The sequence below is a fragment of the Xiphophorus hellerii genome, chromosome 3 (genome assembly GCF_003331165.1).
Source record: "Xiphophorus hellerii strain 12219 chromosome 3, Xiphophorus_hellerii-4.1, whole genome shotgun sequence".
NCBI classification, from domain to species: domain Eukaryota; kingdom Metazoa; phylum Chordata; class Actinopteri; order Cyprinodontiformes; family Poeciliidae; genus Xiphophorus; species Xiphophorus hellerii.
Window position 1 is genome coordinate 9,371,725 of NC_045674.1, and position 14,436 is coordinate 9,386,160.

The 14,436-nt window shown below is 35.7% G+C and overlaps 1 protein-coding gene across 1 annotated transcript; it reads right to left on the reverse strand.

The window, feature by feature from the left end:
- Positions 1-1,544: 1,544 nt before the first annotated feature.
- On the reverse strand, positions 1,545-12,092 carry LOC116716375 (nucleolar GTP-binding protein 2-like). Its single transcript, XM_032557240.1, has 14 exons — positions 11,944-12,092; positions 11,325-11,409; positions 11,121-11,215; positions 10,458-10,597; positions 8,717-8,901; positions 8,557-8,623; positions 6,642-6,800; positions 6,428-6,541; positions 5,087-5,215; positions 4,898-5,002; positions 3,404-3,562; positions 2,708-2,815; positions 2,507-2,632; positions 1,545-1,550 (listed from the first exon to the last, which is right to left on the reverse strand). Exons 1-14 carry the CDS (start codon positions 12,005-12,007, stop codon positions 1,545-1,547), a joined length of 1,542 nt encoding a protein of 513 aa, XP_032413131.1. The 5' UTR covers positions 12,008-12,092.
- Positions 12,093-14,436: the final 2,344 nt, after the last annotated feature.

A 14,436-nucleotide genomic window follows, 5' to 3' on the forward strand; every position in this document is an offset into this window, starting at 1 on the left:
TCACTTACTATACTGCTCCCTCTGTCTGGTCAAAAGAAAAACATAGTTGTTGGTTTACAGAAAAAAGTTCAAAAAAGGGAAGGGATCACATGAAAAGCAGTCAGCTGGATAAAAATAACTTGTTGATTTCAGAGGTCAGAGGAGAATGGATAAGCTTATCTCAGATGATAGAAAGAAAAAAATAGCTAAGTTATAACTAATGCCATCCCTAAACACATGTCAGAATCCTTCCAGTGGATGGGCTACCGCAGTAGAAGTTCACACCAGCTGCCACTCATGTGGTTGTGAATCATTTTGTAACTTGGTACAAATTGAGCATCATTTAAAATTTACAGCCCACAAAACAGACCTTGTTGATCACCATTTTCCTGTTTTATGAGCATGATGTATTCATCTCCTGATGCTCCCTTGAAGCAGTATAATCGGTTCTAATGCTGAAATCACCTCTTCCTGATTCCTTGAGCATAACAAAGAACTCCTTTTATGGCTTTCCCAGTCACCATTTTAGCTCCAGGAAAGTGTTGTTGGGAAATGATGGATCAAGATAGTTCACAACTATCATGATAATATGGACCGAAATATCTGCAGAATGTTGACGATCTTTTGTTGAATCGATGCCATTACGAACTGATGGAGCTGTGATGGGAAAAGGTAATCCAACTTTGTAATAGAAAGGTGCATCTAATAGAGAACTCAGTGAATGCATCCATCTTCCATATCTGTAAACCCATATTACCCTTAATGCATTTTAGAGTACTGTTACAGCTTTGACAAGCTCATTTAAGTCTACTAATTTTAAATGAACTGGCTTAGCTTTTAACATTTTTGTCAGAAGCCGCAGTTTTGACATCAAGCGTAAGGTCCCAACTCAGCTTGAACTGCCTTTCCCCTCACCGTGTCTGTTGCGCTCAACCTTTTTGCAAATCCTGTGCCTGATGGCCTATTTATGGTCTCTTTCATGCCTCAGCTGCTTTCAAAAACATTCCATCCTTTGTGCACCACTGAGTTTGCTGTCGATAGATGTGAGATTTCTTTGACCACTCTTTCCACTCTCTCAATTCTGGATGCTGTTTTGAAACGTTTCCCCTTCGTGGTAATACACTGAACATCAAAAAAAAAGAAAGACTTATATGGACAGTAGTTAATCTCACATCTAAGATGAAAAGCACCACACTCATAATCGTTTTGTCTACTTGATAACTATTTTATTACCTTTTAAATAAATACTTAATTATATGAATGTTGAGCAAATGTCTGAAACCAGAGATTTTTAAAAATCTGGAAAATAATCTAAAATTTTAACTGAAAATGGACACACAAAGAGACACAAACAAGTGCAGCAGAATCTTTTGGCTGTTTAACATTGAGTTATGTTAAAACTTGCAGCAAAGGTCAATAATAAGTTTGATGTGATCATTACTAAATGGCCTGTACTTGTATTGGGCTTTATCTAGGCCAGAGAAGTTTATACCTGGAAGTATTTTGAACCTTCCCTGTGTCCATTCCTGTACTCATCTATTCCTCTTCATGATGTCGGAGCAGGGTTATACCTTACAACAATAGACAAAAAAGGGAGTACATTTTGGGCACTCCATTGTATGTGCTGTTTGTGTAACAACAAAACATTTTTCAGTGAAAGGAATTTTAAAAACAAATCCTCATGCAGAAAAGTTTAAGACTATTTTCCTGTAGCCACGAGTTTTCCCTATCCCAATTTTAGGTTGACTTTCCTACTATTCATTTGATTGGGAGCCTGCTGAAATAGAATGTTTTCAAGAATGCAGCAGTAAGCCCAGACGTTTTCTGTAAACGATCAAAAAAGGGCATGTAAGTATTGTTCATGACAGTGATTATGCTGGCTGCACAGACTGTGGTTAGTCAGTTGCTGCAGGGATACGTCCTCCTGTTTTTTTTATTTCTTTGAAAACAAGTTAACTGTTCTTCTCATAGTATTTCAGGAAAACAATGAAATGAAATGAAATGTAATTCACTTGGCTTTTTATTTTCTAGCAGAGAAAGGTAATTGCTACTTCCTCTCTCAGCTCGCACACAATGCACATCTGGAAAGGATCAGCTGGAAGGGCTGAAGATGGTAAAAAATGCAGGAGCACTTTAAACGGAGCAAAAATATTTAAATTGCACGACTAGTTAGCATGTGTGATCTACACGTCTGCGCATTGCAGGAGCTTGGAAATAGTCGGCACTGCTTCCTATATGGTTTGATCAATGGAGTTATGCTTTTCTAATGGAACATTAACTAATACTGTATGATGTTTTGTAGAGATACTATCTAATGAAAAATGATTGTATCCTAGTCTTATCCATCCACTTAGAAGCCTCACACATCAACATCAATGCATAAAGAAACCACTTATTTTTGTTCTACTGGCATTTTAGTCACATGTCTGCCTTTTGGTATATTTCCAATTGTGCTTTTGAAACATAATCATTGAAACATTTTGATGTGTAACGATGGCACTTGACAAATTGTGTTTAATGATGGAACTTGACTATTGTCGACTGTGTGTTCTACAACTCGTTCTCCGGACGCGCCGTCCAGATTATCCGCCTGTTCCTCCTGAACGTTCTGCTCTGCAGCCGGTGGACCTTCCAGGGGCAATGGTTTTTCATCCTACAGAAGTCCCAGTAATTTACGTAAAAAAAACAGGCTGGTGAAGGAGAAGGAAAAGACTTTGCAAACTCTTACTTCTGGATCTCCCTCTGGTCCAGGAGGCTTCACAAAGAAGGGGATCCGTCCCCTCTGCCAGTCATTTAAAACCATTTTGGAGACCGTACTGAGATCGGGCTCACCTCCCTGTAAAATACAGATAAGAAAAAAAGTGTTTATAGTTCAAATACCAAAACTTGACAGCTCTTTTAATGTGCAAAGGTGATCTTTATTGAATAATGTAGAGAGAATAAAATATGCTTGAAGGGTTCATACACTTTTTAAATTCAAGCACTTTTCAGGCAGTTTAAAGATACTATTTACCACACGTAAATAAAAAAAATATTTTTTGGTGGTAGTATTCTACATTCTACAGCAAAGTAAATTAAAACATAGAAAAACTGTATGTTTTTCAATGTCTCTTTCTCACACACGCAATACGCCAGACACATTTAACACAAAATCCACCAATATCAATAACTTTAATATACGGTATAAAATATAAGATGATTAATAAGTCGCTGAACTGTTAAGAATAATAAATATTCATTACATTGAAACAATCCAAGCAAATTGTGTTAAGGTAAATTAATTTCTTAAACACAATATACAAAAAAGCCATTTAAAAAAAATTTAAAAATGTTCTTGTTAAATTTTAAGTTTTAAGCATTTTCAAGGGTTTTAGGCACTTTACAAACCCTGTGTTTAAATCTTATAACAGATGAAGAGTCAAACCTTTAGAAGCTTCCCAGTACGGAATGCCAGCTTCTCAAGGAAGTCATCAGCAGAACTCCATGTTGGGATTCGGTAAGTCTTCTGGATGTACTCGGGTTTGGCTCGTTCCAGTACCGCACCGATGTGCTCTTCTGGGTTTTTGATCTTCTCCACTTGAACCTTACCAAGGAAGAGGAAAAGAAGAAATGTAAAATATGAAGGTGCAACCTTTAAGTTATAGTGACTCCACTGCAAACTGCAAATATTTTCCTTTCAAAGAAAATTGAGACAGGTGTTTGTTTTTTCCTGCAAAAATATTTTCTGGGTTTAATTATCAATACATATTTTACCAATCTTGAAACACACTGCTGAGGATGGGTCCTCATTACTCTATGTAATAAAGAGATTTTTCCCCAGATATTTGTGATCTGGATTGCTCCATTTTAAAAAATAAAAGCAGAGGTGCAGAGAAAAAAAAACTAAACAACAGACAGAAAATTTCCACCTTCACTCTCCCTGACTGTGAACAGACAAGATGGAAATTGTCTGTTTTGGGATCAGTAAACACAACAACAAAAAGAGTTACCAACAACACCGTTTGCTGTGAAAGTACATCATAAAAAAGAATAAAGGTTTTTTTTCAGTGAGAAATGTGTTCACATTAAAGTAAAAAAAAAGCAGATACCTTTAAAAGCTATTCAAAAGGAGACTTTTTGTGATCTATGTCTGTGATTCATTTTATTTGAGAGAGCAACACTTCCACAAGTAAACACCAAAGCTGAACAGAACACAGAAAGGTTGTTCTGTTTTATCCGTCCCAGCTTTTATGGATCATTATGTCATGGGACGTGTTGTACTTTAAAAATATTTCTGGAAGTCTCAAAGTTAAGTTAATCATCTTACTGAGACTGCCAATTACATTTATTGATTTATTTAACCTGCTGAATTATTAATAACAAATTTATATTTACAATAACAACCTGGCAGGGAGGGAAGAACACACAAGAAGATCCAGCATCACACTATTTTAGTAAACAAACCTTAGGAACATTGTTGAGGTTATAAAACAATAAAAACAATATTGAGACAAAGGCGTAGGCTAAAACTGACATTAAATATTTGAGATGAAGCATGTGCAGGTTTTCAGACATCATACTTAGAATATCTTTAAAAGTTCCAACTGATAAAACGGTGTTCGGCTTTAATACATTTGAAGCTCATTTCAGTTTTTTACTGCAGCATAATGAAAAAAATAGTTCAACATATTTTGAGAACATAGATTTTTTTTGTTTTTTTGTGAATATGAATCCACTTGTGGACTCTGTCTGTAACCAAAATTAATTACATTTAAATTTTCTAGACTTCATAGGAATCTTGTGTACACTGGACTATTCTAAATAAATCTGTCATTTGTGTGTAAGATTTTTTTTTATTGTTTAATTTTCAGCATTACTCAGAACACAGACAAATTCATTTTCTCACAGAACTACAGAAAAAAAAAAAAAAATCACTTACCACTCCCTTTAGGACTATATCAGACTCGCTGTCCTCTGATGGGTAAACGACACCGGGGCAGTCGATGAGGAAGATGCGCCTCATTAGTGTGATGTACTGCCACACCTGTGGGAGGTATGGGTTGAATGCTAACTTTGATGAGTAAGAAGAAACACTGATGAAACATGCGCGATCAAATGTCGACTCTACCTTTGTTTCTCCAGCGAGGGGTGCCACGTTGCAGACCTTCTTTGAGCGCAGAGTGTTGATAACTGAACTCTTTCCCACGTTTGGGTAGCCAATGAAACCCACGCTTATCTGTTTCTTGTCTGTGTGGAGCTGCACATGAAGGAAAACACAACAAAACTCGCAATATCATACAGAGGCGTTTCAACACTGCTTTATACCGACTTAAATGCGAGTTCAAGTTAGTAAACAATTTTCTTCATTTTGATTCCAATATAAACAAAGCAGGCTTAGCTCAAATACAAAATGTCCATAAAAAACATGGGCTTGAAAATGTTTATAAAAGGTCAGCTCTCTGGAACTAAAATCTTTGGACGGGAAAACAGCTCATAATTTAAAGCATTCCACTTCATCTATCAAACATGTTGGAAGCAGAGCCGAGGCGAGGGCAGGTAAAAAGCCAGACGAATGAGGAGTTATTGATAAGGTGATTTAAACTAAAAGAAAAGGTTTTCTGAAGTGTACTAAACTGCTTTCCAAGTTTTTATAAATACTTCAGATGACTCATGAGGTATTTATTTAAGTGTTTTTAACTGTCAATGCATTCAAATTGCAATAGGGAACAAATGTTACCGGTAAACAATGTAAGATGTATAATAATATATATGTTATATTATATTCATAGCAACAGGAATAACTGCTGCTTTTCTATTTGGAATAAACACTAAGATTTTATATGACATTCTTATTTTTTGTAAACACATTTTGAAATGATGGTATCCTTATTCAAAGTTAACCTAATGTGACAATCTCATAAGATCAAACGTATAAAAAAATCAAGAATGACAAAACTGAATTTGAAGAATTGATCTTAAATGAGAAATTTGCAGTAAACCTCCAAACTCTGTTAGTATACCACTCAAATAACAACAAAAGTTGTATTTGAGAGTACATGTAGTTATCAGATGTACTTGTATCTGAATGCCCAGTATTCAAGACTGGGCATTTGGATACAACTACTGCAACAAAACACCCTGTCTGAGGCAATGCTTGCTCCTATAAAGCCCTCCCTTGTTGAACAGTCATCTTAAAAACCTGAAGGCATCTGAAATAATTGATGTTTTAAAAGACAAACTTTTAATAAAGTATCTTTTGAATCTGGATTTTAACAATCAAGATTATTATTCTTAAACTTAATGATATATTAAGTTTAAATAATTGTTATCTTGTTGTATTGCCGTGACTAGATTATTCAGACCAGTTGTTGAACTAAATGCAGATTTTAGCTTCATTTTACACTTTTATTTGAGCTTTATGCATCAAAAAAAAAGTCAAGTAGATTTCCATTTGGAAGCATTAGCTTACCTTCCCAAACTGCCTGAGGAGCTGGATGAGAGAACCTTTACCAAATGAGTTGGTCAGGCTGGCATGGAAAGCTAGAGTTGGATACTCTTGGGACAGAACGGCAACCCATCGTTTCTGATTTGTGGGAAAAAGGCAGTCAAGAAGACAAATTACTAAAGACTATAGCAGTTAAAGCAACCCAGAAAACAAAGTGAAAATGCTCTAAACATCTCACCGTGACCCAGGTAGGGATAAGATCACACTTGTTTAATACAAAGATGAGATGTTTCCAAGGTTTCTCTTTCTTCAGATATGTCTCAATGCTTTTGGAGCGGGTTCCCATCGGATCACGGGCGTCCAGCACTTGGATTATGACATCAGACGAGTCGATCACCTTTAAAACACGAATCCAGAATGAATCCAATTAACTCTAGATCACTGACTGAAACACAAACAGCTTGACATCCCGTTTTAAAGACCTCAGACTATGAGGATAAAAACCCTGAGGTTTATATTAGATGGCTTATGACAGGGGTGTCCAAACTTTTTGCAAAGAGGGCCAGATTTGATCAAGTGAAGATGCCTGGGGGCCAATAGTTTGTTCGGACATTTTTTAACTACAAAAGTTTCATGCAAATACACTCTGTTATAAAACTATTTTCATTGTCACAATTATCTTTATCTTTCAAATGACAAAAAAACCAAATATAAGCCACTCAGGCAGATGAGAACAACTCTAAAAACACAAATTCTGCAATTCTTTCATATCTGGAGAGTCAGATAACATTGAACAAACTGTATGAAATACCTTAAATTTACATGAGTTTAAAAATATCTTTGCCTCAAGAACATTTTAAACAGGAGTTATAAGTAATGCAAAGTTGTCTGTTATTATTAAATCTTAAAACAAGGTAATTTTGCTCTTGTCATTTACAATATCTTTGAGAAAGTAATAGTTTGTGTCACATCTACAGGTTCATAACATCAACAGTAATAACCAAATCTTACTCAAGAGTTTAATAAAAATAAGTGCCATAAATCCAGGTGCATAAATGTTCTTTTGGCTCTTCACTGTTGATAGTGACAGATGTTATCGTTCAAAACACTCAGTTTTATGTCCTCAACTCTCCGTGCCACACTGTTACATTCGCAAATTCTTGCTTCTTCTCAGGGCAAATGTTCTCCACCATTTTCATAACACAGTCTTTGATAAAAGTATCTTTAGTAAAAAGGTTTGCCATGTTTAGCTATTAACATGGCCACTTCGTAGCTTGCTTTGGTGGTATTTTCTTTTGACTCAGGCCTGCGTGAAGAATTGCTGTTGTGATGCCAGTGCAGCTTGGAGCTGCTTCACTTTTTCAGCACGGTCACTCCCTGTTAGCTTGTTGTATGCGTTAGCATGTTTAGTCTGGTAGTGTCTCTTTACGTTGAAATCCTTAAACAAGGCAAACCGTCTCACAAATTAGACAAGCACAATTGCCTTGATTTTCAGTGAAGAAGTATTGTAATTCCCATCTCTCTTGAAAGCGGCGGCCCTCACTGTTAACTTGTTTTCTTTGCAGTGGCCATGGCAGAAATGAGTGGAGAGGGGTTCGCTGCACGAAGGCAGACTGATAGTATTAAAGTGGTACTGCCACCATTTGGTGAAAGGAGGAATTACAGTTTCAAGTTTTATGATTTATTTATTCTGTTTGACAGTGCAGGCGGGCCATAAATAATACATTATAAGACTGAAGCTGCGGGCCGTATGAAATCTGACCGCGGGCCATGATTGGCCCCCGGGCCGGACTTTGGACATGCCTGGCTTATGATGATCCTGACAGAGGATAGATTATGTTTTTAAATCCATAGCAGCCTGATTAATCTATAGGTTAATGGGCAATATGTTCTAAAGCAGGTAAAGCCTCCACCTGTTGCTTTTTCCCTTTTCAAGGAACATTTAAACATGTTTCTTTTTTTTTTTTCAGCACTTGGAGACAAAAGAGTATCTGGGCAAGGGAAAAAAAACAAAAAGCTACATGAAATGTCCAAGATAGTGAAAAGACATTTACATAGCAACCACTTTTTGGGGGGAGGGAGTTTATTTTCTTTAAAATACTTGTCAATATTTTAATACTGAGACTCATTAATCAAGTATACAGGAGTGTTACCTTGTAGAGTTCTCCCCAGATCCTCTTCGATTGACCCTTTTTGAAAATCTCCTCACGTACTTCCTCCCTGTTGCAAAAGTCCTGTCACTATCTTTAAATGTAATTATACATAGACTTTAAAAAAGTTCTATTTTGTGATTAGAATAAGTAAAAATCATACCGGACACCAGTGTCCTCTGTCACCAAGTTCGTGTCTTTGTCGGCACTGTAGTTCAACGCTGAAGCCTCCGCTCTCTCTACAAGATCCTTCACATCTCCAACCAGGAGATTGGGCCGCTTCCTCTGAGCCTTAGGTCCAAATGTGGTCTCAAATCCCTCAGTGTCTAGTATGTGCACCTTAGAGTTCTACAGGAGTATAGAAAAACACATTAAGACCACTGATTGTTCGGAACTTAAGACTCACAACCTTGCTTTTCAAAACATAGTAGTGTGCATACATACATGATATTTGTCCTTAAACACTTACTGTGTATAACAAAAGCTTTATACGAAGAGCATGGATGTGTATTTATAGTTGTATTGTACAATGAACAAATGCATGGTTATATAGCTGTAAAATAAAAAGTAGATATCTGATAAGACACGATAAAGGAAAGTTTTTGCTGTTGGTGAAAGATATTTTCTCCCTTTCCCCCCGAATTTAAACAAATTTTCAATACAGCCCTTCAAGGCTTTAAGACAAACACAGAACAAAAGTATACAGTAACAGAACACCCAAATATGTAGCAAAAAGCCAACAAAACACCCTGAGACCATGCCAGTGCTAATCAAATCTTCCAGTGATTCTGAACAAAAGCCATGCCTCTATTGCAACATTTCTTTAGAAGAATAAGGTTACAGAGGTTGTCAGAAAATACTCATGCCAAGAACCCAAACAAAGGCCCTTAAAAAGAAATCAGAAAGATCCCTTTAATTCATGACTTTTTTTTGGAACAAGTGAGTTCATCTAAGCAATCAAATACTGGCATTTATATAAAATGGAAAACACAACAGCTTCCAGGAAAAGCTCAGCATTTGAAAGAAAATATCCATACAGAACCTTGACACAGCATTTATACACTTGTAAGATTTTCACATTTTAATCACATTAGAGTCAACACAAAGTAGTCCATAATTCCAAAGTGGAAGCCCAAGAAACACATCATAAAATTGTAAAGAAATTTATAACATGGTTAGTTAGTTTATAACACAATATTGTTGACAGTTTGGTGCTGTTTTAAAATCAAGTTAGCACTGCTTTTCTCATTGTATTATTTTTACTAAGTGTTTCTTTACCTGTTTCAGAATGTTTTATAGCACTCTGACTCAACTAGCGTGGTTTTAAATGTGCAAATTGAGCTAATAAAGGACTATGCTCTTAATAAAACTTTTTACAGGCTGCAAAGACATTAGAATGGGGTGGAGGATGAAGCCAGAGCTACAGTGGTTTTAAATCAAAGCTTGAGGTTTTTTGTAAAGAGTAATGTGCAAAGCTGATAGAAATATTATGGCAGGTAAGCTGATTAATTTTTTTTTAAATTTATTTATTTGGCAGGGACAAGGCACATTAACATTTCTTTAAATGCCAAAAGCCTATTTTTCATCTGTGTTCCTTGATGAATACATGATACACTTTCTTATTACTCTTTTGGAAAACATAAAACAATTGAAAAGAGAGCATCTTTTTCCACTTTGAAAATGAAGTGTGACTCTGTGTTCATCCCAAAACCCCAGTGAAAAGCAATTGTGGTTCTAATGTGAAAAGTTCCAGGGGTATGAATACTTCTTAAGATGATTAAAGGTATCATTAGTGGATTATAAAAGATGTCTATTTTTCATAAGAGATTGTACTAAATGTTACAACAACTAAAACAACTTGGTGTTATTTGGATTTTGTGTTATGGCTATGCTACTTTACTCACATGAGGTTTGGCTTTGTCATGCAAAAGAGACATGGGCAGTTTGCTTTGCCTCATCACCACACGGTATGGATCCTTCTGTACTGATCCCATCTCCTCTTGAAACTTCTGGAGGGCTGACTGCTTTATCACTCGAGTGTTTGCTGAAACACATAAGACCCAAACATGAGTCAAGGCTCAATTGGTTCAAATATTTTTGCAATTAATCACATTTACGGAGGCATTTAAATACGACTTTATCTAAAGCAACCAAACACATAAAATGTATTCCTGTCAGAAATTAAAACATTGCCTATAACTTTGCAACCACTACATATTTGACAGAAACTCTCCCCCCAATTATTATCACTATCATCATTATATCATTAGAAAGTAAATCTTATCTATACCTGAAAATATAGGTGCATATTTACTTGTAACCATACACATTGCATTAATAATGTTAGTCAAGTATATCTCGACTGAAATATTACTTGAACAATTATTTATTTTTTTGGTAAAACTAAAATCATATCAACAGAGAGACAATTCTAAATGTAACATGCAAATACATACTGAGTTTAATATCAATCACAAATACAAATAAATGATATTCAGAATAAGACGATGCCAGAACAAATAATAATCTCTCCGTCATTAGCAGCAATAGAAAGAAAACATACTCACTAAACCATTTGATGTTGGGTTCAACTCTGGCCACTGTTCCTGGTGCTACTGTAGACTGGTACTGTAAAGGTTTGATAACTTTCCCTCGGTTGTTACTGTAGATAGAACCAACCCATCAGTGTTAATATAGCACTTATGTTTATATTTAAGCTGAAAGCTACAAACAATCCTGTTACAAACATAGAATATGTTGTCATTCATTACCATCTTTGTTTTTGTCTGTACATATTCAGACGCTTAATGGTGGCTCTGTCCCTCATGTTGTTTCCCCCTGCACCTTTGGCTCGATCTGGGGAACCAATGGTCAAGACAGTTTTGTTATTCAGATTAAAACTTTACATATACAAAAATAGCATAGACAATAAATGTAATATATTTAAATAAATTAAAAAAAACCCATAAGATAAAATAAAAATAACGCCATCGCAATAAAAATAACATCGCAACTGCTTGTATCCATTCTTTCCAACTTTATAATTAAGAACCTTAACAAACTATATCTTAATGTAAATTCTTGGGTCTTTTGAGGGGAAGGTTTGATAAATAACTCTCCGCAAATACATCTGCATAAATTATGTTATTGCTCTGTGCATGTGAATCTAATGGGAGAAACTGCGAGGTTGCAACTTGGAATAAATTACTTCAATGAAACAACCAAAAGGCTGCGAGGTAAAATGTTAAACTATCATAGCGAAATTTTGGATTAAATGTTTACTTTAAGAAGTAACCAGCAGCATTTATATCCAGGATACAGTGAGTAGAAGAGCACGCTAAAGCTATTAGCTGCAGTTAGCTACAGGTGTAAACAAACTGTCTAGCTTACCGGGGTTCGAGCTGGATGAAGAAGGGTTTATCGAGTTCTTCCCCTTAAACTGAGGCTTTACCATGTTGACTGCTTATTCGGTAAAGCCTTTCACAAGAAAATCAAAACTGTACACCTATCGGGACAGTATAAATGTGAAGTTTGAAGCCTTCCCCCTCGACTCAGAGATGTTAGAACTTGCACGTGTCCCTCTAGTGAAGCAGGAAGGACGTCATGACAAGAGGAAGGGGTGGAACCAGCCAATCAGAAAACTGTAAATTAAAACGAAACGGTTGGAAACGCTTATTAACAATATTAAAAATATGTACTGTTGTATTTAATCAATAATAAATTATTAGGATGCGTATTTCCTTTCTGCACTCCTTATATTAGCAGGATTTGGCTGTACTATGTTTTCTCCAGAAGAGGGCGCAATGCCATTTATGTCAGAGCATTTTACGTGACATTTCATGCTGGCTTAAAGGGTGAAGGACAGTTTGACTATTTGACATATTTGAATTTTATTGTTTGAATAAATTAATGTTTAATCTTCAGGCATCTGAAAAATATATGCAAAAAAGAACCAGACTAGTGAAGGTCCATAATTCACTTCCTGAGTTCTTGGCTCGTTTCATTTGACTTGTCCATGATGTCATACAATGAAGCAGTGTGTTTAAAGATTTGCTTTAAAATGCAATTCTGGTTTAATTGGGAGTGAATTAAACCAGAAGCTTTCAGACGCATAAAATAATAATCTGTATAGAAATGTAGTTTTCAGAATCTGCTTTCTTCTGGATTTTTTGTCTAGATGGAGCCATCAGCTGATCCTTCTTTCCAGCTGGCAAACGAAAACCTCTCCAGTCGTTACAGCTTGTAACCAAAATGTTGAGCTTGTTGGATGAAACAGAATATCTGCTTTTGTACAGATTGATAACCTAAGCATATGTCTGAAAAATTCCTTTGAATTTAGTGAGGGATTACATTTTTACTGTGAAAATGTACTAGATTGAAATAAGACCAATGAAGATACCAATGAAGAGACATTTGACAATTCATCAACTCTAAATCAGAGAACAGATTTGCAGCAACTTTTTCAAGTCTGTTGCAGTTGGACGTTTAGTTTATCAAAATAAATTTCTCACCAAACAAACTCATTATACTTTCATTTAGAATAAGGCGATGTGAGAAGAACAAAAAATTGTGAATACAACTTTAGGAAAACCAGAAGAAAGACATCAAACAAAACAAAACAGAAGCCAATTTGCTGTTGGTAGTAAAACTAAAGCACCCAAAAAGAACACAGTTTCACTTTAAACAATACAATCAGGTCATTATTTCTTCACAGCAAGGATTTAATATGCTGTGGCAGAAAGTACAAACTAATTTTCTCCATGAGAAATACCAGATGAAGAAGATTTTTAGTGGTTAAAGTTACTTAGGGATTCAGCGAGACAGAAATCAGTTAAAGGAGAGTAAGTATGATAAATGCTATTTCACAGCTCAACGATAAAGCATTAAAGCTTCCACAGGAACTTGTGCATTTGTGAATAATATGTCAGTGTGGCTTACTGGAGAGCAGAAACGTTAAGTCAAAGCTAGAACACAGGAACTAAATGATGGAGCGCAGATGCCCATGGGCTTGACTAAACAAAAACAGAGAAATTGATGAAGGCCTAAAGGGTGCTCCTGTTTATAGCCTCACTGTTGATAATGTTCTGCTTAGAATGTTTCATGGCTCAAAGGAGGGCTACTAACCACTGCTGTGTCATGAACTGCTCTTTAGTTAGACCTGAGGTACTGCCGAAAACGGGCTGCACCAAAGTCCAAAGACAAGTTTGAATACATGTGCTTTTAAAGCAACACTTATGTGCCAAACTAATTTATTCAACACTGACCTATATTCAAATATATGCTAGCTCTTTAGGCTATACAAAAATATCAGTAAAAAAAACCTTGGTGGCAACCTGATCTAGTAGAAGTACACAATGCTGAGGAAGAAATCCAGTGGATTCATTGTAAATATTACTGAAGACAATACGAGGGCCTATTTCTTTTATTCTATACTGCCAGATAAATTTCCTTGGTCAGCTAAACATTCACAAGTCAAGGCGTTTTTCAGAGCATGTAAGAAGCACTAAAGAAATTTATAAAACATTTTCAAGTTGAAACAAAGAGGCTCGAGAGCATCCTCTGAGACCAGTTTCACACATTTAATACTCAACAGGGTGGAAATAATCTCTAAACCCAAATGTAATGCAGTCCTGATTGGATTCCGCATGTTACACTTAAGTAAATATACCTCAAACCCAGAATATAAATATGGCTGATTGTAATAACTTTTTATGACATAACTATTGAAGGGAAGATAATATTCCTATTTAGGTCACATGCAGATTGCAGTCACAGACTCAGTTGTCTTAATAAACAATAGTGTGTAGTAAAAAGTAAAAAAGAGAATTTTATTGCTATTCTGCAACATTGTGCTATATTGTAGTTAGATAATTAAAAAAGAAC